This window comes from Colias croceus, chromosome 3 (genome assembly GCF_905220415.1).
Source record: "Colias croceus chromosome 3, ilColCroc2.1".
NCBI lineage: Eukaryota > Metazoa > Arthropoda > Insecta > Lepidoptera > Pieridae > Colias > Colias croceus.
The window spans coordinates 9408037-9435771 of record NC_059539.1 but is presented as its reverse complement, the minus strand read 5'-3'; the positions used below and the strand labels follow the sequence as shown (position 1 = coordinate 9435771).

At 32.9% G+C, this 27735-nt stretch overlaps 2 protein-coding genes across 2 annotated transcripts; both read left to right on the top strand.

The window, feature by feature from the left end:
* Positions 1-73: 73 nt before the first annotated feature.
* On the top strand, positions 74-15337 carry LOC123706046 (ras-related and estrogen-regulated growth inhibitor-like protein). Its single transcript, XM_045655176.1, has 7 exons — positions 74-258; positions 8645-8738; positions 9690-9746; positions 9834-9934; positions 11739-11933; positions 13094-13271; positions 13535-15337. Exons 2-7 carry the CDS (start codon positions 8666-8668, stop codon positions 13633-13635), a joined length of 705 nt encoding a protein of 234 aa, XP_045511132.1. The 5' UTR covers positions 74-258; positions 8645-8665; the 3' UTR covers positions 13636-15337.
* Positions 15338-17856: 2519 nt separating this feature from the next.
* On the top strand, positions 17857-20658 carry LOC123706048 (class E basic helix-loop-helix protein 22). The gene is made up of 4 exons (XM_045655179.1): positions 17857-18151; positions 19393-19489; positions 19910-20049; positions 20189-20658. Exons 1-4 carry the CDS (start codon positions 17952-17954, stop codon positions 20331-20333), a joined length of 582 nt encoding a protein of 193 aa, XP_045511135.1. The 5' UTR covers positions 17857-17951; the 3' UTR covers positions 20334-20658.
* Positions 20659-27735: the final 7077 nt, after the last annotated feature.

Here is a 27735-nt window from a genome sequence, read left to right as displayed (position 1 = left end):
AAAGCGACTGAAACAAGCTACGATACGTATATATAGGGATGCACGGCTGCGCGCCGCCCAGTCGTTCCGAAACATTCGAAGCTGAGGCGCGCGTGTTTTCTGCGGCTATAACAATCCCCTTATTGCATCAAGACTTGTTGCTTATAAACAATATTCAGTGCTTATTCAAACTATACGTGTGTTGTGCTGAAGCTGTTCATTTGTTTGTGCGTTTTAAGGCTATTTACGCTCCAGTCACATAAAGTTTACATTATACAGGTGAGTTTTCATTCACTAAAATATTATGTAAATACTGGTTTAACAGCTCTTGTTGGTCAATTCAGACAAACTGAAATGAATGTACACTTGAATCAGGAAAAAATGTTATCAATTATCTTTTATATTACCTATTTGTAATAAATAAAATGTGCAATGAAATATTAGCTGTTAAACCAATTTATATAGAGCTACTAGCTTACCACCCGCGGCTTCGCCCGCTTTCTCTAAAACGATTTGAGATTTAAACTATCCTATCTCTCAAGTTGGATCGAACTGCACATGGTGTGCGAATTTTATTGTAATCGGGTAAGTGGTTTAGGAGTCCATTGAGGACAAACATTGTGACACGAGATTTATATATATTAAGATTTTTATTAAATAAGCAAAAATGGCACACCTTATTTTTCGATTTTAAATTTTTATAAATTAGAAAAATTATGAGAAAAATGCCAAAATATGTAATTCGTTATCTCAACATAGATCCACGACTCACCCGAGTTGAACGAGTAGCATAAACAATGCTTGTCTAAAACAGAACGTCTATTATTATAACTTTGTATAATAGTTTTTACTCTAATGTAGGTAATATGCGTAACATACAAACAGACTGAAATATTCAGATCAAGTATAGGAACCTATTGCAAATATTTTGTATAATTTTACTTTCATTATTAAGTATATCATGCATAACATTAATTTCATTTCATATTAATTGACGTTATGAAATGCACAGTTGGAAATTAATCATAAGAGACGAGTCTGTATATTTGTTAGCAACGTGGCCGGAACTGCTAAATGAAATGCATAATTACGTTGGGGATATTTGAAAATCGATCATTATTTATTTGTTTTATAAACGAATCATGGAGATCTGGAAAGCTCATCGATTTCCGTGTGTGGCGGAAAATTCTGTCCAAATATACGCTGACGTTCTCATAACAAATTAACACGGAGAGTAATTTTCCAGCATTATATATTATTTAAATTTACCAAGGTCCAAACTTTTCACTAAAATGAGTCTTTCCCGGAATATAAAGTAATTAAAATTTTCATTTAACGTTAATAATGCTACCAGTGCTTTTGAAGTTTTTCCCCTTATGGTGCTAAGTTTGCTGTTGTATATTTACATAAACACTAGCTGTCCCGGAAAACGTTGTTCTGCCTTACTCTTCATCATTTAGGGGTATTAAAAATGGATGTTAGCCGATTCTCAGACCTACCCAATATGCATACAAAATTTCATGAGAATCGGTCCAACCGTTTTGGAAGAGTATGGTAACTAACATTGTGACAGGGGAATTTTATAGGTATATTTATATATAAGATAAGATATTACTTATTATGAAAGATCTATATTTCATAGCTTCCAAAGTGTAAATAAAACGTATAATATACATCTATTACAATTCTGCTGTTGAAAACTAAAATGACACGCGAATATATCATTGGTATATTATATAATAGGTATGTGCAAAAATTTCCATAAATATGGAACCGTGCATCTAAATTCATCTTTACCGCTTTTATTTTTGATCCAAGCTAAAACAGGAACTAATTAGTTTTATACTAGGTTACCGTGTTTAAAGTTTATTAAATGAGCTGAGCTGAGCGGAAGGGAACTTAATTTGCGTGCCTGGATACAGGTTAATAAATCGTAGGCAAAGTTATCCTTTAAACTATTTAAACAATTCGATTTGCATCCTTCTTAAGAACTTCTTAAATGAAATAGATAATATTAAATTAAATTAACCGAAAAGATTTTTAAATTCTATTAAAAAATATAAATTAACCAACTAACGAAGATAATCTAACTGAAACCGAATAGTATCTACAAAACCTCACTGAAATTTACATTATATCAAAGAATTAAATACCTTTGTAGGGATCGTATTACTCAAAAATTGTAAAAAAAATAAAAACAAATTTCTATTAAAATCACTGTCTCTAATTGATATCTATTAATTATAAAAAAAGCATCTACAAGATGCTTTTCAGAAATATCAGGTTATACAATCTTTGTAAATTATTTAGATTTTCATACTTATTAAATTATTGTCTATACTAATTAATAATTTATCATGGATGAATGTTAACCTATGTCAAGCTTTATTATTAATTCATAAGTTTCAAGTCGGGAAAACGTGAGCTATGTTTAATCCAATGATAATAATCAACTCCCACGTTAACCAAATTGTTGAAATCTGTCTTCCTTTCAGAGCTTATTAAACACTTCGCTCAAATCCTTTGAGTGGAGTTTATTTATATTATATTAAATGTTAGTTTCTTTTACACATAACTATTAATACAAAAATATAAGAAGTTTGAGATTTAGAGATTGTAGAGCTTTGCAAAGCTCTATTTAATTTTAATTGCAATATTTTATCGATCGGAATTTTCGTACGATTAGTTTATGTAGTCTAGAGTAAGACTCGTATCTCTCCTATTTTTAGAATAAACTGACCATCTCAAATAATTGCCTTTAGCAATAAAGGAAAGAAAAGCTACGAAATAACATACCTACGTATTACATTTTTCTCGTTTCTCGAATGGGCAGACGCTTGACCGCAAAAGCACCTCATTGTCTAACGTAATTTAATACGATGAAAGCAGTGTATTATATAATTTAGTTACATATGTTTTTATTATCTCCTATATGGGTAATTAATTACAATAGAAATGAAATGAAATGTTATTTTTTGATTTTAATAATGATAATTGTTGGTATTCAGTAGAATATCTCCCTAAAACTAAAACAATTAAGGGTAACAGTTGTTGTTATTTATTTAATTATCTACAATTTAATGTATAAATACAAATTCAAAATGATCATCCTACGCCAGATTTTATCTTATTAGTTGCAACCCACTCAATCTGACTCTTAACTCTGTTGTACACTTGTGAACTGAGAGTTAAGGACTTTTCAAACTAATGATACTAGCATAATATTTTGTGATCCACGTAAGGTGCGTATCATTTATTTAGTTGTACAAAAAAGTAATAGAAAAGAATAAATTTTATAAGTATTATAAGCTTCGTTGTAGAGTTATACCGCAACAGGTCAAATTAGAGTACAACTTCGCTTATTTGTGATTTATCAGGATTTTATTGCTGTGGTTGATTAATGGTTCTATCACTGAGCTTACAGCCGGATGAACGTTCATCAGTCGGTTCACGACGCAGTTACAGTATGCAAACAATCGCTTGATGGCTCGGGAACTGTACGCCCCCGGCAGCATAAAAGCGCGCACGTACACCCGGAGCGAGCCATTTGCGAGTATTACGATCGCTAACTAGATTTATTACCGATCCATCGGAAGTGTTCCATATAGCCTATAGGTATAACAAGCCACGTCTCGTTTATTGCTTTCATATCTCGCATTGAAATGATCGTATATTATGTATCTTCCGTGACGTGACATAAAATATACAATGATTAATGGATTATCTCTTACATTGTATAATTAAACGTCAATCTGTCTATAATCTTACAATGTTCTCCAGAAATTTCTTAAAATTGATGTATGCAGAACAGAATCATAATAATTCTATTTTACATAGGTAGTTTTCTTTTGACCGCCGAGCTCGTACTTGTAGAGCTCTGCTTCAAATAGGTTAAAAACGATATTATGAGGCATCTGCCTTTATGAGTTATTAGGTACGTTCCGAGAGCGTATTGTTTCAAAGAGAAGTACTAGAATTACTCTTTGAAATTAAATCTTTTAAAAGGAATCTTCAATTTTCACTCAACTAGTCACCTTTGTTCTTTTTACTGCACAAGTGCACAGATATAAGATACATTGAATTTCTAGAATTTCTTAGACAGAGCAGTGTAGATTAGGAACTTTTTCTATAACAGTAGAGCGGTAATTACTGTAGTCATAGATCAGTGGTTTCCTTTTTTATTTCTTTTGAAAGAAATAAGCTCCCGCTTAAATACGCCAGCTATTTGTTATTTTCATCCATCAAGAACCCACAAAATTCACTTTCCGCTAGTAAATGTTCTGATGAAAACCATGTTTACTGTTGCTCGCGCAAAGAGATTATTTCGATGATAGAGTGTAAAATTTTTGCATACTGCACTGTTATCAACAAGCAAACTATGTTACTGTGAGAATAAATGAAAATATGTAAAAAATCACAAGTAATGAGCGCGAACTCCGAAACTACTCTCAATTAATTTGACTCTGAATAGGATCAGTTTAGATCAAATTATGCATAGCCATTCCAACTCAGGAACTGAACTTGGCCATTAAAAATACAGGCATAGAAGCTTCTTAATTTTATATTGTAATAAGATAGATTGTTTATCTCAGTGGTTATGAACTTCGCCAATAAAAACAGTGCCCTGAAAAAATAAACGTACGGATTAATTCAGTGCCGCAATGAACGGAGTTTTCCAATCAATTATCGATAGCCATGTTATCAAGCCGGCACCTGCTATACCGCACTTGACAGTTCATTAACTTTTAATCATAGCAGTCTCGTCGAAAACTTTCGATATTATTGGCAAGGAATATATTATTGAAACCATGGATAACATGGCCACTCGGAGCAAAAAGCTTGCGAAACTTTTTCAATTTTTCAAAATAAAAATGTAAGAAATTGGAATCAAAGGTTTATCGTTGCTTTAATAAATAATTTTTCATCTTATATTTATCCTAAACCTTTGAAGGTACGAAATGTTTTTGCACATATCAATCAAATGTAAGATTAAACGATTCGCAAACCATTGAAGTAAACTATGGCAGATGTTTATACTTTATATGTCAACAATTGACGACAAAACATTGCAAATTATATAGATCTAGGTTTATTATCTTGTTAAATAGGTGAAGGACAAGGTAGAATATTACAAATATATTATTATGTTTATTGTTACCATTTGGTAAAGTCTAAAAGCTCTATATCTTAAGAAATTGAGACTTATTCCATACAAAGTTTCTTCTGCGATTATGACAACTAGGTACATGAAATTGAATACTGTGTTTGTGATTGGCTTAGATTGTGATTGGTTATTTTTTCCAATAAGTTATTAAGCTTAAAAATATCAAACTTTATTTAGAAAGCAAATACGGTCATTGGTCAAATATCAAGATATATCTTAAAATGATAATAACAATGTCAAAAACATGTAAAAAACATTCCCACATAGCATAATTTCCAATGATACTTTTGACCAAGTAACTACAACTTTAAACAAATTTCAAAGCAGAACCTTCCATTGTTCAATATGTTTACAAAAGTTTTGTAAACTATGACAAAGCGCACCTTGCTATTTACGTTCCCTCGAAAATAATAGGTCAAGAACAATCAAAATTACATTATTAGATCAAGGATTTAAATCGTCGTATAGTGAACTTACATTAATCATTTTATCTTGTTACGAAGCATGTACATCCAACAGAAAACAATTACTAAATGATAATAAAATTTTGTTGTACAGTTATGTCTGTATGTAATAGTATCTTTGGATGAATTTAACTGGTAATCCTATATCAACAAGCTTGCAAATCCTTTTATAAAAGAAACGCAAACAAACTAAAAATATATGAGTGCATTTAGAGTTCAATAAGCTCGATCAAGTAAACTAGGGGTCATTTACTTTAGGCAGATATGTATGAGTGACGTTTGATTATCATATGTCACGTTATTTGGAGCTTTTTTCTTTCATAAACTTATCAATAACTTTTTAAAAGAAAAAATTCCCAATAATTATGTGTCTATTTAAACGTGGAATTTTTTTTGGAAATGTATATTAGCAATTAGATAGTTACAAGTGAGTCAAAATAAGTTTAAATTTATTATAATATAATAGTCAAAGTATAATATACATTTTATGTAGAGCTTTGAGGGAATCAAACTTATTGATCGATATTGATTGACAGTTTTCAAATGCTTACGCACTCATTAAATATATTATTTTCTTTTTTATCGTTACCGTAAATTTTATAATATTCGCAATCGAGGCTATATACGCGATAAACAAAACCCCGTTAATTTGAAATAGTCCATTATAAAATTTAAATTACCATTTCACTGTTTCAAATCATAAAACAAGTATAAATCCCAAATGTTTATTCTATGGAACAATCCATTCTCAAGGCAAGTGCGTCCTCCAATCACTGCCAGTGTCGATTCCGTAATATTCCAAGACCTTGAAGTATATCCTTGAGGACATGGGAGTAAATCTACGGAGGGATTTGTTACGGAGGTCTTGACCTTCGAATATTGCCAGCCGCCTTGAATCGATAAGATATTAGATAATATTGTAACAATTATTTATGTCTCTAATCAATTAAACGGAAAGATAACGCGACTATATTATGTGTAATTTAAAATTATGTAGGCTTCGAAGTATGCATTTGGGCGTTGGTAAACTTGGTGGAATACTATGAACATTCTCTAGCATTTATTCGGAGTAAATTTTAATCGCAGGTAATAATTTTACAGGATGTAAATATTAAATAGGGTTTGAAATGACTGACTAGATTCAAACGTATTCCACCGTTCACTAATTTAGCTCGTGCTTACGTAGAAAAGCCGCTTGTTTATGATTTAACGGTGCCTACCGCACACGTCAGTAACATTTTGAAGTTCAATGTTTGTGCATCCCGTCCCACCCGTTTAGTCTGTTCCAAAGCAGTTCACCCACGCTCTCTCGTTTGGCACTACGCTGATGTAACTTCCATTAACCAAAGAAGATTATTTGGATTCCCTAGTACCCATTTTGTCTACCCACATTCATGACCTTTGAAGTTTGTTTCCGGTTACATTTACCCTGATACTTTATTTTGAAATATATAAAAATTGTGCGCACTTGACGGTGTTTTCTTTTTGAAAAGAGACAGGTGTATAATATAAAGTGGCATAATAAAACTGATTATTATAAATCCATCGCTATACGATAAAGTTTATTACTCAAACACAATGCGCAGTAACTAAATTTGCATTTTGCCTTACAAAAAATGAATACTGCGTCACATTCACGGCAAAGTTTTTGGCAACACTCAGGTTTTTTCAGCGACAGGACTATTATTATTTGGCGCCAAACATAAATAAAATCTGCGGCTGGTGTCGCGATGTTCACGAAAAATTGCGGTTTAGTGTCAAGCCGACATTTTCACACGTAATAACTTCCGATTGTTGAACACGCATATACATTTCATGCTACCACCACTTTTGTTAATATTCAGGTATAGGTACTTCAATCTTTTTATATAATATAATACCTAATAAATTAAATAAAGTACGGACCCGTAATAATATATCATATTTTCATATTATTTTCTTCCCATTTTACTTATGAGCTTTCAACAACACTCGACTATCAAGATATTTTCAGTTGACATAATGTAAATCTATTTTAAAACGTATTTAAACAATAGTTATTCTCGGATTTTTGTATCATTCATAATTTGTGTAACCCTGAGGACGGACAAGAGGAGTTAAGGTTGCAAAGTGAGGTTATGGAATGTTTTGAATGTGTCAAAAACATGTCTCTAGGGTTATTCAACTAGGCGGGCGGGGAACGCTGACGCGAATCTTCAAAATCTTTCTAAAAATACTGGACATGCTCGTTACTTGTATAACGTTATTATTGTAAGATTTAGTGATAAATCAAAGCAACGTTGCATGTGTATTTTCACACGTACACTAATACTGATTTATAGCTTTAAATATATTTCATATGAGATAGTAAATGATTGCGAGATTGTATATTTATTTTAGTTTTATGTAAAGATACTAAACATGCGTCATTATCGTAGTAGTAAGATCGATATAATATAACAGAGGACTCACAAACACTTTTTCCAAGAATATTTGCTGGTGCATATTTTATCTATGATTTATGAATGAGGGATTACATCGATTACATAAATAGAGCTTCTATGTTTTGTTTTTGTTTTGACCGACGGAAGTGTGCGTATTAAGCAGTCTTATTTTAAAAAAGTAATCCTCTGACGTAGTTATGAGTCGTGTGTAGGTATAAAACCGTCATGTTTGGGTTGTGGCCATGTTGTTGCTAATGAATGAAAGGAATATGCCACTCGCAGGCAAGAAACTGCGATACTTGGACCGTATTCAAGATAATAATTAAAATTGTGATGTTATGAAAATAAGACTAGTAAAAGCAGCGGAATTTTTATGGCCGCATCAAAGTGAACGCGAAACTAGGCTCGCAAAGAATTTATTAATTTACATTGCTATAAAACCTATATATACCTTGAAAGTGTTGATACAATAAATTGTCTTCGTAATTAATTTGTTGTTGGCTTTAAAGAAAAATGTAGTAGAGAGTCCTACTTAGATTACATTTCAGAATTTGACTGTGGTGTAAAAATATGTTGAATTTTTTTGTAATTAACAATGGTTTCGATTGTTACAGCTGCGCAATATATTTCAAGCCATGAGGGACGAACGAGCAAGTCCTTCGCGTGTTCGCATCGCTGTCATAGGAAGCTCGAGAGTTGGCAAATCAGGTAAGTAACGTTACAAAATCAACATGTTAAGGTCAAAATAAATTTTAAAAAATAATCGACTATAATGCTCTTGAAGAATGCAGTCTGATATAAATTGATCGAATGCATAAGAGCTTTTTCAACAATAAAAGTGAGTGCAAATGCGTTCATTAACCTGTTGACCGTCCTTGGTGTGATCACTTTACTGCAGACAATTTAATCTTGCAAAATAAAATAATTTTCTGAGCCTAGAGAAAGCGTATCATAAAATCAAAATATATCTTGTAAAAATATTTATATGACACACAAAAAATGACACAAGATCATAACGCTTGATAACTGTAATAATAAAAGAAAATTCTTGTTCTAACCTAAATTTTTGAGAGAACGTATCATTATTCAGGTTCTACAATCTGAAAATACTTAACCTACTTTTATTTGACGTAATTTGAAACTTATATTATAAAGATAACAAAATCTGTCCAAATGGCTTCTTTAATTTTATACGTAAAAATAAAATTTTGATAAGTTCTGATTCGCACTTTGATATCTTTGTCCCATTTTAGGTTACGTTACTTTTTCTGAAAGTTATTAACTATTGACATTTACATTAAAGTTCATAAGGATTAAAGCAGTCATTGTCATTCTGAAAAAATCGAATTAGGTTCGTGTTATACAACAGGAATTAGGCCTTGGACTATAAATTTTCAGCGAAGTATTACATAAACTCAGTCGTAATTTCAGTGACCTATTACTGTGTGATGTAATCCACATGAAAACTTTATTTTCTTAGATAACAATACACTATCACTTATCCATTTGGATGCCCACAAAAGCCACTGTAAAATTCCTACAAACTCGGTCACCTAAATGAAGGTTAGGTACCTAATGTTTTCAATAAATTTCCTTTGTTGCTCTAGCATTGCCAACGGCTTTATCAAATATATTAAAAATTTTCCTGTTTTCTTGCAGCTCTCATCGTGAGGTATCTCACTCGGAGATATATCGGGGAATATCACTCAAACACAGGTATGGTATTTATCACATAAAATAACCTCTAAATTGTATTTCTCTTGATGGATTGGTTGATTCTATCTGGTAATTTTTCTTTTTCAGATTTACTCTATAGGCAGACTGTGCCCATAAATGGAACACCAATAGAATTAGAAGTGATCGATGTTTCCGGATCCAATCCTGACAAGATTCCCACAGAACAGGTACAATTATATCCCATACCCAAATGTGATTTTTCATATCTCATATTATTGCATTCATGTATTTCAGAGTAGTTCAAGCATGTAGGTTAATGCAGTACGTTTCGAAATCTTATTTACAACTCAATATTACTCACCTTCACGATCAGAATGAACTCTCCGAATGACCTTTGCTTCTCTAAACAGATCTGTTAATAAATCACTGAAAGATTAAGGATGTTAGAGATTTATTTAAAAATAAAAACATTTTTCGAGGTTATTTTTTTATAGTCTAGTTAGCGCCGGCGTTACCCTTCACAATAATAGCTATTAACTATGACTGTTACATCCGCCCTTTACAATACAATAATCTTAAAGCGGTGTGTCTACTACCCATTTTAAATGTAGCTAATTAATAAGCCTAGATTCTCATTATATACCAGACGACTTATACAATATTTAATCATTAATATTAAGAAAGCATGTAGCCTGGCCGATCCGAAAATAATACAGTCTAGCAATATACTTTTTAATTTATTGCTTACAGTTAAAAAATCTATTTGGGTGTTACTGTTCGAATTCTCTTTCGCTGTCAAGTCACATCTGGATAACATTAAAACAAAATCAATTGACCCTTCCGCAAACAAATATTGCGAGTGTCTGAAATGGTTTAATGTGCTGGTAAATGGGTTAATCGTCGCGAATATAATACGAGAAGCATGAGATGTGGCTCTAGTCGCTCCAGTGACCCGTAGAATATGAGTCAGACTGTTTACACTGCTACATTATTAATTGTACCTCACCTCGACTGCCAAATGTCTGCGTTGACGTACAATACAATTTAAGACTTTCAGTTCTTGAACTTTATTGAAATAAGCGACATATGCAGCGCTGACGTGGAAAGTTTTAGTCAATACGATTTAAAATGAATGCATAAATATAAAATACTGAAAGCGGAGGCTACACACAAGGCTATAGCAACAATCGATATGAAGCTTTTAGTTACATGTAGGCGGGCGAAATATGAAACATCAAGGTAGTGAATAGTGATAGACAAGAACAATTATGACGGCTAGGCTTTCAATCGATACTCATAACTCAACAAAAGATAAACTACATGTATCTTCCAAGGGCGTTGGAACTTTATTTATCTATATATAATAAGTGCATGGATAGTACATATTTTCATTTGTGATACTAAAATTAATATGACATAGAAATTACATAATTAAATTTATTTTTCCTCCGCTATAAAATTAATTATTAAACAAAACTCGCGGTATAATTTTTCACTTTTACTATGTATTTACCTTTGTCTCGACGCACCTATTTAGTAAATGCCGAGACATAGAGATAAGCATTTAAGAAATGTTGAATGAAAACCATCGCGACGTGAAGTGGGTGCGCTCGAATATCGTTGTCTAATTTTGTACTGGAATGTTGGCTACGAGACTTTAATTAATCATAAATACTCGTCTCTGTACTTTTTTGCCCGTCTGTATCTTATTTTCTCGGCGCTGTAATTAGATTTTCTGCCACGACATATTTAGGAGGGAAGTAAGAAATATTTTTTCATTTATCTGTATTCTCTCTGTGGTCTAACATTAACCAGAGAAATAAATCTGTATTTAGAGCTAGGTAAATTAATATGTAGTGAACCGACAGTACCTACTATAATAAATATGTATTATATGATCTTATGTAATATTCATAGATAAGTCTTATAATCGTTTACAATTTACATTATTTGTTTTAACGCATTTATTTGAACTGTATCCTTGTTTAAATAACGGCTTTGAATAATAAGTTTTTCTATATTTTGTTCCAGATTCAATGGGCCGATGCATGTCTGCTGGTATATTCAGTCACAGATAGAAGTAGCTTTGAATATGCGACTGAAGTACTGAATCTATTGAAGAAACCTACACACCACGGCAGTCCTGCACACGGCCCTGGCACTACAACATCTGGCATGCCTCTAGCTCTTTTAGGAAACAAAACGGATTTGGATCACCTAAGACAGGTTAGTTAACTGAAGCTTTACGTACCTATAGAAATTAATCCCTTAATTGGATAACCCTTATTCTAAGATTTTGTTATGGTAGGTTTCTTATGAATGAGTGTTTTTTTTTTATATTCCGTCATAATACAACAATAATATGAATTCGCCCATATTTTGCAATGTTAGTATAAAATTATAAACGTATATGAATTGAGAAGTGGCATTTGCGTAGACGTGAAAAGATTTTTCTAACAATAGACCATCTTAACTATACAGATTTGAATACGACTATTGTGAAAGTATACATGCGAAGTCTTACGGACAGCTTTTTAACAATACAAAATGTTAAGAACAACTACAATAGCATAGGTACTCTTCACGTAAACTTATTGTTGAAAATAGCTATAATTTTATTGTTATTAATGGAAATGTTATTTTCTATACAATCTGTCTGTCTTATGTAGTTTAGGTATGACGGACCCAGACAGCTTATCTGCAAATCTATCTCATACTTATTAAACAAATTTATTTCATTCTTAACTTTCGTGAACTTAATCAGCTTTGTTTGAAACATATAGGTATCTACGAAAAGTTGAAGATTTATTTGAGAACTTTGATATTGACTTATTGAGCATTATTTGTTTGAAGAAACAAACATTGAGGTCGTATCTTATATTTTAAAATTAAAAGATGGTATTGGTGGTATTGATCTTATACGCTTTTAAAATATGTACTCTTTGTGTGTCCCTTAACGTTCACTATTATTGCACTTGCAAGTCATCGTGACACGATCTAAGCAAACGTATCGTAAAGTATAACATAAAATGAAGGAAATTATTCCCACACAAAAGCTATAAGCAAATTCGATTCTGAGTCTGGATGAGTCAACGTCCCGCTTGGCAACTCTAAAGGATTTAACCTTATTCATTCTGCCGGTTCTCGGAATGAACCAACATTACGCATACAATGCAAGTGTAGTTAACTTTGTAATATGAATTCATAATTTAACATCCTAAGAAATACGTATTTAATGCAGTAATAATATGAAGAGAAACGCACTTAAAATACATTATTACGCATAAATTCCTGATGCTTTAATACTAGTAGGAGATGAGAAAAAAACAGAACAGGAGTAGCGCAGATAATATAAGACTAGTAGTTAATAAAAACTTTATTTTCAGGTGCCAACAAAAGAAGGGCAAGCGGTGAGCGCTGCAGCTGGAGCATCGTTCAGCGAAGCGAGCGTGGCCGACAATTCCGGTGACCTCTACCGATGTATGGACAGACTGCTCTCTGAAGTACGCACTCCACAGCGCACTCGAAAATTCTCCGTCACTAAGATGCTCGGCTCATTAATAGGTAATTTTTAAGAAAGATTTTCATTTTTAGTTTCTATGGTGTTGCATTAAAGTTCACTCAAGCAAATTATAAAAATACTTGTAGGTATTTCAATTTATCCGGACATTAAAACCACGAAATAAAATTGTGATAGGTACATGTAGGTTGTTAATTTGATAAATCCATATGAACTAATTTTGAAACTCAAAAATCCAATTCAACACTTTAATTTTCTATAAACATAACTAACGAACATGATTATTAACAAATATTCTACTTTCCAGGCGGCGCAACGAATAACAACCAAGCCACCCGCGGCTCGGTGGTGGCCTGCCCGCGCGTGCCCACGCCGTCGCGGCCACCGCTTGCCGCCGCCGCGCCCTGACCAACACCGCAGCCGGCGCGACTGAGCTGAGTGCCCTCCGGCAGCTTGCCTGCCACGAGCCAGCCAGACGATCCAAAGAAATAATCACCCGACGGCTACATCTGGTACCTGAGCTTGCATTCACGACGGATATTGATATTTCCTTGAGGCGTGTGAAGACAGTTGACAAACAAGCGGTACCAGATTGTCAATAGATTTTAAAATATAATTCCCAGACTTTATAGGCGTAAGCCTTGCCGCCTAGCTATAATTTCGATGATAAGCGACTTAAAGTGAGTATAAAGTGTTGGTGCATTTTTTAAGCTTTAATGCTGCTTGAAATACTGCACATTGTGCTTTTTAGTTGTTGTAAATATCGTTTGAATGTATAGAGTATGACAATAATTTTAATAGTTTGAGTCATCACGAATAAAGTTACCTGATTGAAATTATGTATAATATGTGCCAAAGGTTATAAAATATCACCAGTGGATAATTTCTCAAATTATGCGTATTACTATATCTATGTGAACATTACTATCTTGGTGTTGATAAAGCTTAATCGTACTTAGTATTATTATAATTCAATTAATAATCGCTTGGTGTTTACAACGCATTAAGGATACACTCACATTTACTATGTAAAACAAATTAATGACCAATCTTTATATGTATTATGTATTTTACGTTACCTATTATACAAAAAATACAGATACAGATATAAATGTTATAGTTATTAGTTAGTTAAATTTAGATAGTATACCTATTTGTGAAGGAAGATTATCGATCAATGGCCTACAATGTATGTATGTATGATTATAACATTCTGATATTAGATGGCCTTTATCGTTTAGGAGGCAATATATAAATTCATAATTTTTTATTGAGATAATGTTAGATATACTCGTGGACCCTTAGCAAAAGAGATTGTTAAAACAAATTAAACTTTACGATAAAATAATACCTATACCAATATAAAAACTTTAAAACGTTTATAAATTTTTATTTGTTTTCTTCTTATTTTTACGAAACATTAATTTAGTTTCTCTGACCAATAAATTATTTAGTTGGTGATTTGTCAAATATTTCTAAAACAAAGTTATATCCAATTAAATACGTATTGGCTAGGTCCATTGTACACGTAAAAATGTCAAAGTTATATAATTGTTACATAAATATTCAATGTTCGTAGAGATGTTACGCAAGTTTAAATCATGTAATAAAAAGAAATAAACAATTAATATAATAGAAAATGATACATGTTATTATGAATGGAATATCTAAATGTTTAACTATTATGTGTTACATAAATTATATAGTCATTGTCTAGTCATTAGGTATAGGCTGTGAAAAGACATTTGGATGTAAATGGAAGCAGATGAATGAAAAAAAATGTATGAAAAACTTTGTGATGACGTCACAGATTGAAGTAAATTGAGAATTTGAGAAGGAAGTAACAAGTTTTTTTTTTATAAAAACATATTATTTCTAGCTTCCAATCCAAATATCTAACCAAATATATTTTTATTGTAATTCATACACGTTGATATTGGAACCAAAGATATTGTAAAATGTAAAGTATGGAATTGTCTAAATGTAAGTATGTAAAGTACAGAAGTAAGTGTAAGTACAGAAATGAAGAAAAGGAACTGATTGAGTTAAGATGTAAATAATTTTTTAACTATTGATAAGGAATAAGGTTTAATAAACGAATTGTGCAAGATGTTGGCTTTTATTTTTACGATCAACTATTTACATCATCATCATCATCAGCCCATATACGTTCCCACTGCTGGGACACGGGCCTCCTATGAGGGTACAGGCCATAATCCACCACGCTGGCCAAGTGCGGGTTGGCGGATGACACATGAAACTCTTTAAACTTTACATACCAATGAAATTAGAAATATTCTATTGAAAGAGTCCGGGGTTATTATGGACTGCGTTCGTGCTTTGATTTACAGCTCTAATTTTTTATTGATGAAAAGGCTTCTATTTTGTATTTAAAAAGAGTGACTGAAACATTTGTCTGAGTTGAAAATTATATTTTATTGAAAAAAAAATTAAATAGGCTAATTTTATGTTTCCATCAGATCTAATAATAAGTAAAATAATTAACATGCAGAATAAAGTAAGAAGATTCCTCCAAATAGAAGAAAATGACAATACTTGACAGACAGACACATACATAAATTACAAATGCTGCATTTACTTGGTTTCCGCCCGTAAATGTGGCTGCTACCAGCATTTATGCTGAGATATAAATACGCAAGAAAATAATAATAATATAATAACGGCATAATTAGTAAGAAAAAATGGCAGAGGTTTACAGTACAATCTGTGTAATTTACTGAATATTCTCTCTTATTTATTCAATTCTAATATTCAAAGTGCAACATTCCATAGTTTTCACGACACACTGGGATGACAATTACAATGTTCTCTCCAGGCTTGTTTTTACTAGGTGTAATACAATTTTTGGACACTGTAATAAAACAATTTTCCTATAAAGGCAAAATTCCAGGCATTAAGAGGGCTTATTCAATTTAACGCAAGTCAAAATCTCCGCGATCTATTACGATAGATCGCGGCTTGCGCTATCCTTTTACTATGAACAGCATAGGTCCACAGGAGAGCGCCGAGCAACATGCCCTCTCTCTGGAAAGGCTCGCTGCCGACTGATTTTAATCGGGTCGCGCGCAGTGTTTTATAGTACTTTAAAAAAAATTGTAGAAAAATAATAGAGGTACCTTAGTTGATTTTTTAAATTTTATCTTATAATTAAGACGTTCTTTTATTGCAATATGTATAAATTATATTCAACTAAGTCAAATATCTTGGTGAAAATAATCATTTTGTCGACTATAATTTCTAAAAAAATTCACATTGTTCGGATTTTAATTTCGTAAGTTAGGAGTCCAAAATAAAAAAATCTCTTAACTAACTATTTTAATAAGGATTTTTGCAGTTAGTTAAAAAAAAATGTGTGTTAGATCTGTCAGCAATTTCAGATATTTTTAGCTTCGAAATTGACACTAAAAGTGAAATCAAGTAATCATCGGCTCAGTTATCTTGATGGTATTCACAAATACTGTATTAATTGAAAAAAACTCTTAACTAACTATATAGACAATAAAATTTCCTAAAATTATTAGTAATCCATATGTTTGTAAGATAAGTGGTTGATGGACAATCTGGTTTGAAAAATCACATATTTGAGCCAAACAGCGCACGGACCGCGTACACGGCCTTAAATACAGCATTAAAATTGCTGAAAAGAGCCAATTTCTGAAGGAATTTGAATCTAAAACCCTATCAATTAATTTAATGGAATGAAAATGAGATAAGTAAATAGCATCATATAGATGCTCACGTAAATTACAGGTAGGTAGTAGGAACGTATAAGTATCAATTATCATGTATCCAGTGTATTTTTATATTTTCATTGAACACAAATCTTCAACGTGTATTTTAAGAATGAACAAAATTACATTTGTATTTCCCCAATCATAAAACAGTTCCCAATACAAATATCAACAAGTCAAAATGTTCGAGATAAAGCTCGTTGTGTTGATTTACAGTGGTGTTTGTTCGTTTAACCCACTTGTAGTTACTGAATAAAATATCGAAATAGAATAAGGCACAGTTCTAAATAATAAATTGCTCAATAACACATTTTATTGTTTACATATGAAACAAAACATAAAATGGGCACATCTATCGCAATAAGTTTTTGTTTTACACGCTTTTGCCTCGACGCGCAAATTTCTGGAAAGTCACAAATCACAATATTATGTATAAGCATTTTATCGGAATAATTTTCAAAGCGATGCTGTATAATTATTTAGCCTTTCTGTATAAAAAATCGAAATAAAACATAAGAACCATAATTTCAAAAAAACAACTTTTAATTTCTTTAAAGGTACAAGAACGCAGAAATAACAAGCCCGTCCACATTTTTTTTTAATTTTTGTTTAAGTATTGTTTTATTGAATTTTGATTTAAATAATACATCAGATGATGTGAATATACTTATCACTGACTATCCAATAGATATTAAAAACAAATTCGGCATGCGTCCTACGCGTTGCGACCTGCCAAATAAATCACAATCGCATCTCCGAACAATGGCCGCGAGATCAGAGGGGTGCGCGCCCCATCTGCGTCGCCCGATCGATCTATGGACCGCTCCAACTTCTCGCCGCTTCTAGCCTCATTATCTGACAGCCCCGTTCTAAATTCAAACGTCCACGCGCACAGACTCCGAAAAAGTTACAACCGGCCAGTCCGATTTATTTTTATTTTTTCCGGGCAGTGTTATGCGTTAATTAAAAATAATGGAGGGGCGGAGGACTTGGGATGGCGTGCCGCTGGGCGAATCGCACTCTCCACCACAATCGGTGCCGGGCCGAAGGACTCCTTTGGGTGCTGTCGGCCTGGGGGGCTTCTACATGCAGGGAGGCCAGCCTCCGCCTCCGCAACACTGCTATCCGACTGACGAAAATCAACCTGAACCTGGAACAAGCTATGGACAACGGTAAGCCAACTTACAGAATTTTACTGATAGTACACGAATATTTGATCCCGAAATTTGGTCAGGACTTGGATATTCTTATTGGCATGCAATTATTCAAATCAAAATTTGTCTATTTCTTCTACATTTTGAGTTACAACGGTATACGTGTACGTCAAAATGGGGTAAAAACATATGTTTTCGAAACGCGCATGCGCGAATCACAGAGGAAAACAAAGTTCTATATACATAAGTGTACGTATAATTCATGGATGAAAACAATAACAGTCAAACTAGAGAGTTTTTTTCAAATATAATCTCTCATCGGTAGCTCGTTCAAAAATATTTTGCAAAACATTTTTTTAGCATGCTTATATATGGTAGACATGTAATATTAATGACACATTTCCAAAGCATTTCAATTTATGTTAAATATACTTTTAAATACTCTACTATAGAATAAGCCCCACATAAGCTGTACTTCGATTTCACCATCTGTGCGTACTCCACCAATCGTCCCCTCATATAAGACTATTCATATTTCCATGATTTTCAATGATCATTGCAATCTATATAGACCTAATAATATTTAGAGGAGAAATAATAAAATACAAATTTAAATTAATTTTTAATAAAACATTCCAATTCGATTCTGGAGATTTTGGTAAAACAAAACAAACATTACCTACTCAATTTAACATAGGTTTTTATATGCTTTTTATTTCAGTCTCCCGTACTGGTCTTATTTTCTTTAAATAATTGATAAAGAATTAATTAGTTACCTCAAGTTTTAGACGTCTACTTAAAATTTGGACTTACAACGAAACCACTAAAAGGGTGAACTCTATTCGTTCTTGATTCTTTATTATTATTCACCCTTGTTTCGCGACTCTCGTTAACGTCGGACATAGAAACCCATCCATTGTTACACAAAACCGATTTATAGCACTTGTTCCGCTCTGCAGGACCCTGCACCCTCGACGAATCAACCAGAAATCACATACGCACAAATTATACCAGAAATATATTGTACAATACAATATGCATTATTTAAAGAAAAATTCGTGAATTATTTATAGGCAAAGATATATTTTAAATGTATAACATAACTTTATTTAACTTTTATATCTATATTATACATAAGTTGAGAGAAATACAAGGTGAGGAACCAAATCAATTAATTGCTTTTTTTGCAGTTTACATATAGTATAAGATCATAGCTGCAGATAAATTAATTAATTGTCATTGTAATGTTTATACTTCAGAGCACTGGGCGATGGTAAATCCAAACAGAAAATGCGACAAGGCAAGAACGTCCGGTTAAATATAAATGCAAGGGAACGCAGAAGAATGCATGATTTAGTAAGTACCTAATTTTAATACTCCTATCATACATTCATAAATAATGGAAAGACGAAAGTTATTTATACAGTCTCTGTACGATTAATGAACGGAACTTCATCTGGTATGGATGTAGAGTCGATATTGTCTGGAGTATCATATTCAGTATTCAGCTAGATTTGACACAATAGGGAAGCTATGAGCCATAGCTAATATGTTGTATGTAACAACATATTAAGCAACATATATCATATTTCTCTCCGTCAATAAATACAAGTTAATAATTTAAATTTACAATAAAATTTAAATTTATATCATAATCTGAATTCTCATTTAATTATCAATGTTAATTTCTTAATACTAATTATTAACTTACCTACTGCCTACATACGCCTTCATTCCCTTGATTAAATAATTTAAAATATCAACGTTACTTTTCAGAACGACGCGCTGGATGAACTACGCGGAGTCATTCCCTACGCTCACTCTCCCTCTGTACGGAAGTTATCAAAAATAGCAACATTACTATTAGCTAAAAATTATATTCTCATGCAGGCCAGTGCTCTTGAGGAGTTACGGAGGTACGTAAACCATATAAGTAATATTATTTTTTAAATATAACTAGTATGTAAATTTCAACATGTTTGAAAATAGTTTGAAAAGTAGAGCAGATGCAATGTTCGCGAGAGCTTTTCCATCACATAAATATTTCAATTTCAGACTGGTAGCGTATCTTCAAGGGACAGCAACAGCGGCTGGAATAGTACCGCCACCAGGGTTCGACTTGACCGGATTCCCAGCAGCAGCTAAGCTCCTACAAAACCCTGTACCCTGCCCCCCCGCTCCGCCCGAACCGCCCTCTTGAGACCCAGCAATCAAACTAGAGCCTTAAACAATAGGTGAAAATGCACCCGTTGTATGCAAGATTACATTTTGTCCCTATGTTAGTTGAAAAACTAATAACAATTCTGTCACATTTTTCCTGCCGTGTTATACTTTAGTACAAGAGACAAAATTTTTAATAAAATTTTAATTAAAGTAACTAGCAAGTGCATCAAGCACGATTTGTACTGTAAGAAACTTTTCGAGGTGAAGGACTTTCACTACATTATTATATTATATAGGAAGGTTTGATTATACTTATGGTAAACGTAAAGCAGCGACGTTTAGTAGAACTATATATAATTAAGTTTTAGGTCAGCAATTATTGTACGAAATAATGATAATAATAAATAAGATTGAATAATTAATATTTATAGTTCTGATAATCCAGTATGTCGTTTGCTCTATTTTTTAACCGACTTCAAAAAAAAGGAAGAGGTTATCAATTCGGCCGGTATATTTTTTTTTTTTTATGTATGTACACCGATTACTCCGAGGTTTCTGAACCGATTTACGTGATTCTTTTTTTGTTCGATGCGGGATGGTGTCGAATTGGTCCCATAAAATTTTTATTCGGATAGGCCCAGTAGTTTTTATTTTATGAGCATTTTTGTCTGTAGGTATTTGTAAATTTTGCAAGTGCAAGTTTGAAGTCGGTTGTTTTTGACGCAGTTATCACTTGTGTGTATACCTACTCAATGCATCACATTTTATTTATATAATAAACTAGCTTTCCGCCCGCGCAGTCAAAGAAAAACCCGCATAGTTCCCGTTCCCGTGGGATATTCCGGGATAAATATATCCTATTTCCCAGGGTAAAAAGTAGCCTATGTCCTTTCTCGTGTATCAAAATATCTCTATGCCAAATTTCATGCAAATTGGTTCAGTAGTTAAGGCGTGATTGAGTAACAGACAGACAGAGTTACTTTCGCATTTATAATATTAGTAAAAAAGTGATTGTGATGATCATTACACGTTTATTGTATTTAGGTATAAACAGCCATGATTTCAATGTAGAGTTCACAAATAATTTCGTACAATTCTTGATCAAAAAAAGCAGTGGCAGTTCAGTCAAGTTATTACTTATTATAGTCACTAAAATTAATTAATAGATTAAAAATATATTTTCTAGTCATAGTTGCTCTATGGTGTTTTGTCCACTAGGTATATAATAAGTAACATTATTTAATTATTTAATAGTTAATATAATTTTGACCTTATAAGGTATGATGTAACTTAATTAAGTAGTAGTTAATTTATCTTCTACTATCGGTAAGTAGAAACTGTGAATCAACGTGCCAAAAACTCGTAGTTGTAAATAGTAAGTTCTAAACAATATAATATTAAATATTTTACTTTTATTTTCTATGAATTTGGAAACGTATACCTAAGTACATAGCTCATTTTATATTTTAATTAGTGATTTATGATCTTAAAATACGGTAAATACTTAGTCTCTGACTAAACTTTTTATGGTAAGGGATAGTCACTGATTTAAAAGACTTATTTTTAGTAAATTAATATATAAATAATATTTAATAGGAGGATATATAAACTATCTTTAACTTAGCTCACACCAGAAATATTGCTTCAATAATTAAGGACGGCATGCAATTTTATTGCAAACAGTAAGCTTAGAATTATTACATCTTACATTTATATAATTATAATTCTAATTATAGACATTTTTGTATTACACGCTATTGAAACAGAGCAAATTTTTTGGTAATAGGTACTGTTGACGAGAAAATTATAAATCATCTTTTTAACATTCTTCTAAATTCCAATGTACAGAAACGTATTTTTTATTTACCTATTAGAATTAAACGCAGCTCAAATGTAGAGTTAAAAATTTGATTTACCGAAATAGATGTATATGTATGTTTTAGTCTAAGTAACTATAGGTTTATAATGGTATATTACGGTGCATTACATCAAACGAACAAAGAACATTTTTTCGTGATCATCAAAAACTTATTTAATTTTGTTCAGTATTAGAACATTGCATAGAATCTTTTCCAACGCACTAAGAACAACGAAAGAACGCTATGCGCCTGTTTACATTAAAATCATTTGAAATAGTGCGGTTAAAATGAGCATTCACTAGTTTCATGTAAATGCACCGTTACAGACGAAACGTATTTTCAAGCCAAAGTAAAATGTGATTATAAGTAGCAATAATAATTATAACTTATGTAACTCTAGTTTAAGATTTTGTGAATTATAATTAATAAAATATAATGAAATTGTTTGAATTTTATTTTACAACGCTGCAAAAAGTAATTTAACATCTGGGTTACAATATTATATTCTTCCCATATTATAAATGAACCTGAACTTGAGCTTGAAGAAATTTATATACCTACATGTTAACTATGAAGAATCATGCATAGAAAAATAAAGGAAGCAAATTATAAAAAAACCTACTTGAGCTTATTATTTGTCCATTCAAAAGACGCAATAAATATAATTTATACTTTGTCTAGACAATAATCAATTTAACAACTAGGAAGGTATATTGGTAATTAAAGTAACTCTGAAAAAGCCTTTCCGCTTTCCAACGAACGAACTGTATCGGGAGTTCAAAGTTCATCGAGTTCGTCAACTATACGTACTATCAGCAGTTAACCTAACGCATAAATCTGTTTCTTCACGACCCGATTACGAGGAACTACTAAGGAAAAGAAAATTTAGAATCCCACTTCCTGCATATAACTCAAAAATAGCTAGACGAAGTCCATCGTACTCACTTATCCATACCTACAATAATGTCTGTAAAACGAAATCACTGAAATATTGTAACATGCACAAATGTAACAAAATAATGAAATCTTGGCTTCATGAACTATCCTACAGCGATACCGAAGACCTGGTTTAAACATAATAACTAGAGAATACAATCCCGGGATCCCGATTCCCGGGATCCCGGGATCCCGAGCCTTTTCTGATCCCGAAAATCCCGGGACTGCACTTGGCTAATCCCGGTATTTTCGGGATTTATATAAACAGCTATTCTATTTTGCATTCTACGATCCGTTGAGCCTTAACTATGACCTATAGGCTAAATTATACCTTAGCATAAAATTAACCTAAGGTACGATACGGATACGGACTATACTCATGGTACGGCCCTAATAATAGCAGACCTTAGAAGGGACTTTCCCACTCGGAATTTTTGAAGTGAAACTTCTTTATCGGGGTTGGAAAAAAATTTAGTGTAACATTTTTTCGTTACGCGTGACATTTTTCCGTTACGCGCCATCATTTTCTTATCCCTACCACGCGTGATTCGACGTATTTCTGTAAAGTTGCATATAGTAAATTATTATTTGAAAAATAAGGTCATAAAGAAGTTTCACTTCTTACGTGTGTACACTAGTACACGCACACATTTTTTTTCAATAAGATAATTCCTCTTCGGGAATTCCCTGAACGAAAGTATTGGATGCTTTGATATTTATAAGATTCTAAATCAGAAATTCTAAATAGAGCTTTCGATTTGTATATTTTTTATTTTAGTATTATTGCAACTGACAATATTAAAAACATCTTTTGAGAAAAAAAATTGAAGTTTACTTCATTTTTTTTTAATTAGAACCCAATTCCCACATAAGGCTGATCCCGGGATAGTCCCGGGATCCCGGGATTACCCATCAAAAATCCCGTAATCCCGGGATTGAAAAACATGCTCGGGATTGTATTCTCTAATAATAACTTAAACTAATACAATAAGGATAAATTTTATTCTGGTTAGTTTTCAGAACATAAAAGGTACTCATTTACTGTAATATAAGATTAAAGTATTGATCACACACACAAACATAAACACACTCACTACCACTCTCACACACTACCACTCTCACACACTACCACACACACACACTTCCACACACACACACACACACACACACACACACACACACACTCCAATACTCACCCTTACACACAACCCTATTACTCCTAACTCCACATTTGTTAAATAATTACGTTTTTTTCCTATTCTAATGACGATGTGTTCCTATGTAATTCAACATAAATGTATACCGTTTCTGAGATCCAAGACACAGGCAACAGCCTAGTTTGGATCTCCAGTAACACTGCATGTTCTACACTTTTGGTTAATAAAGATTTTTATCTCCATAATACTCGGGTACCACCAGAAGGACGGTACCCGGATCTTTGGAAGGCTTACGTGGGGACACGGATCCAACACGCAGAGGCCCTTTCGAGACTTTTAATGTGTTGTGGGACACCAGCCGCAGCCTGCCCATGACTGCACTATAGAAATACAGCCCTAGGCAGTCCGCGGCCGATGTAGGACTATTGCAGGGTATGGAAATTTAATAATTGGGTTATGGATTGGGATGCTAAATGGACTGGTACTGGGGACTATGGGAAACTATGGCACCTGCCTTTCTACTAAAAGAAAGTAAAAATATGTTGGCTGGTGGTGACTCGCCCTCTCACTGTATGGGCCCCCGAAACAAGTCGCTGCAATAGTGCGACAAGGGGGCAACATATTGTGAGCAGGCGTCCCTGGACTTTAAACTCCGATCACGCGCTCCCTGAGGGTCCAGCATCACGTGCCCACTCGCCACTTACGCTTCGCATCCACCCTTCGAGCTAAAAGCTCTCGCGACTCCACTCTGGCCGGCCGGTTAAGGCAAGCCAGAGGTGGGGGTCCTATCCTCGTCAGGCTTCACTCCGACCGGCCGGTGAAGGCAAGCCGGAGATGAAGACAGGGGCCTCCCCCGGGAGCACTCGGTTCCCGCGGGGTCGCTACTCCTCGACACCCCGCCACAAGGTGTCCTGCGGGTTGACTGATTGCACGGGTGGAATATCTATTATCACGTAAACAATAGCTATCCCAACCGTGGGCGATGGGGTCGTCTATTATTATAATTGATAAGTCAGTATAAACTATGTTACCGACACCAAATTACGCGAATTTTACCTGATAAAGCGTGGAAATTTTCTACGGTTCCTACTTGATAGCAAATTTTGCTGAAATAAAACATTCCTATTTTTAAATTAGGGCATACTTCTGTAAATTTAGTATACAGACACCTATCGTCGTGTAAAAAAATGTCAGTAGCATTCGTTGTAAGAGGTAATAATACAAAGCTTAGAAGATGGTCTCAGTTAAAGACAGATGGCGTTGTAACCAACATGCAAGCCACACCCAAGAATTTCAAGATAGAAATTTTACCTATATTATGTTGTTCATCATTGTTTTTTACCTTGATAAAAAGATTGAGGGCCTTGGCCCTGGCCCCGATGGTGTTTTCAGCTATTGTTTCTTTTTTCGCTACTTATGTACGATTGAAAATCACAAATTGAATAATATACCTACAATAACATTTCAATATAATGCCAAGACACCTATTAAATGAATATCAATTAATAATTCGTTTCATTATAGATTCGGTTTCTTTTAAAGCGCAAATATGAAAATTGAAAACCGAATGCCTTATCTAGATAAAAGCACAATATGTATACCTACTGCATACATATTACACACACACACATTTACACACGCGCCAAATTTTGCGAAAGATTTCAATATGACTCTATCAAACCAGCAGGCGCGTATATTTGTAGTAGATTATAACATTTAATTATAGACAAATAAAGAAATGTATTTTATATCTAATGCAAGTTTCAATCGTCTGTATCTTGTAATAATTGAATGATTCAATGAACCTATTATAATGTACCAACATGGATGTGTAGAGTCAAAATTGTACCATATTCTTCACGTACAGGCTTATATAATATTATTATATAATTTTTTAAACAATTTCAACATTGTGTTGGAATGGCAAAAATATTTACTTATAACGGTTAAGTTGTGTAATAGGTATGTAAGTATTTTGGGAAACAGTTCCTTATTAAAATATTTTTATATCTGGGTTGTATAGTGCATTCTTTATAGCTCACTATTCAAGCAACAGTACAAAAAAGTATATTCATATTCTTCAATTTGTCATAGTACCTACCTAATACGAATACCTATCGAATTATTTTCTGTCTATCGTACAAAAACTATATCTGCCAAGTCACTACAATAATATGTTTAGTAGGTATGTGAGTTCAGCTTATCTCAATATACACAGAGTTATCAACACATCTAACCTCAAAATTAACCATTATTCTATATATCTAGTAGCTGTGAATATTAAATAATATATTAAAAGTTAATAAAATTGAATATTTAATGAATACTAAACCTTATGTAGGTATTAAAGAGAAGATAAGTTAAAATTATGAAAGCACAATGATTTTAGTAGTAAGTTCCTAGAAAAACATATATATACACAATACACATACTTGTATTAACTACTGATAGGTATTTACGTTCAAAAAGAAAACAATTTAATACTTATCACTATTATACCTATAATGTAGCCATAACCCTTATCACCTTCTGTTTTATCTCTGTGACGCATTCACTCACTTCGCTTTATTTATTTTTCATGTAGATTAGGTATATTAAATAGCTGCATTAAACTTTTTTCTCGCTAATCATTCTATTATAAATTCAAATTATTTACCTATTATTCAGCATGTTAATAGCTATACAGGTACTTCAGATGATCTCTATCCTATCGTGTCACTCATCTGAAAAAGTTGTGGCATAGAGATTAGCCCAGCGGTTTACCGTTTAACCCGCATTACAGTAGGAGAGCCTACTGGTTTAGCGTGATTATATTTAGCATGAATTTAGCCCTATGTAGCTTTCCTCTATAAGTGGACATCTTACACTTAAAACAATTTCCAAATCAGAGCTATACTATAAGTATAAACAAACAAACAAACAAACAATAAACAAACTCTTCAGCTTTATAATACTAGAATAGATAGCTCGTGCATACATGTGTCATATTTTTCCTACTAAATGTCCACGGCGATTGACCGCCACTACCGCGATTGTGGCTAAAATTAAATCAGAAAAACAATAGTTTTTTTATTGTTATGATAATATTATACTTTATGTTACTCCAACTCCTTATTAAAATAGCTCTATTAATTTATAAATGTGATAGAGTCCGAATCTCTGACGACGCGACAGAGTCGTCTTATGAATTTGAAGATAGGATACGAAGCAGGGATCAAACACAACAAGAGACATACTATTGAATATGTTAAGAATTTATATTAAAGAACTAGGCATAATCTATAGTAGGTAAATGATAAATCAAATTTCAACAAATCGATTACTTAGCTTTTGCGTGATAGAGCAACATGTGTAGGTATATTACATCTTCATACCCTGGATGTTTGGTTTCTTTCGGGACAAAAGCGACAACAGAAATCCAATCCAATCCATTATTCACTATATTAATAATAAAAAATATCAATGAAACAGACTTTATTGAGTTAAT

Excerpts from the sequence above, each read along its gene's own strand:
- LOC123706048 (XM_045655179.1), top strand. The coding sequence starts at position 17,952 with ATGGAGGGGCGGAGGACTTGGGATGGCGTGCCGCTGGGCGAATCGCAC. Across the intron at positions 18,152-19,392 it reads GGAACAAGCTATGGACAACG|AGCACTGGGCGATGGTAAAT; the intron begins GTAAGCCAACTT and ends TTTATACTTCAG. Across the intron at positions 19,490-19,909 it reads GCAGAAGAATGCATGATTTA|AACGACGCGCTGGATGAACT; the intron begins GTAAGTACCTAA and ends GTTACTTTTCAG.
- LOC123706046 (XM_045655176.1), top strand. The coding sequence starts at position 8,666 with ATGAGGGACGAACGAGCAAGTCCTTCGCGTGTTCGCATCGCTGTCATA. Across the intron at positions 9,935-11,738 it reads ACAAGATTCCCACAGAACAG|ATTCAATGGGCCGATGCATG; the intron begins GTACAATTATAT and ends ATTTTGTTCCAG. Across the intron at positions 13,272-13,534 it reads GATGCTCGGCTCATTAATAG|GCGGCGCAACGAATAACAAC; the intron begins GTAATTTTTAAG and ends TCTACTTTCCAG.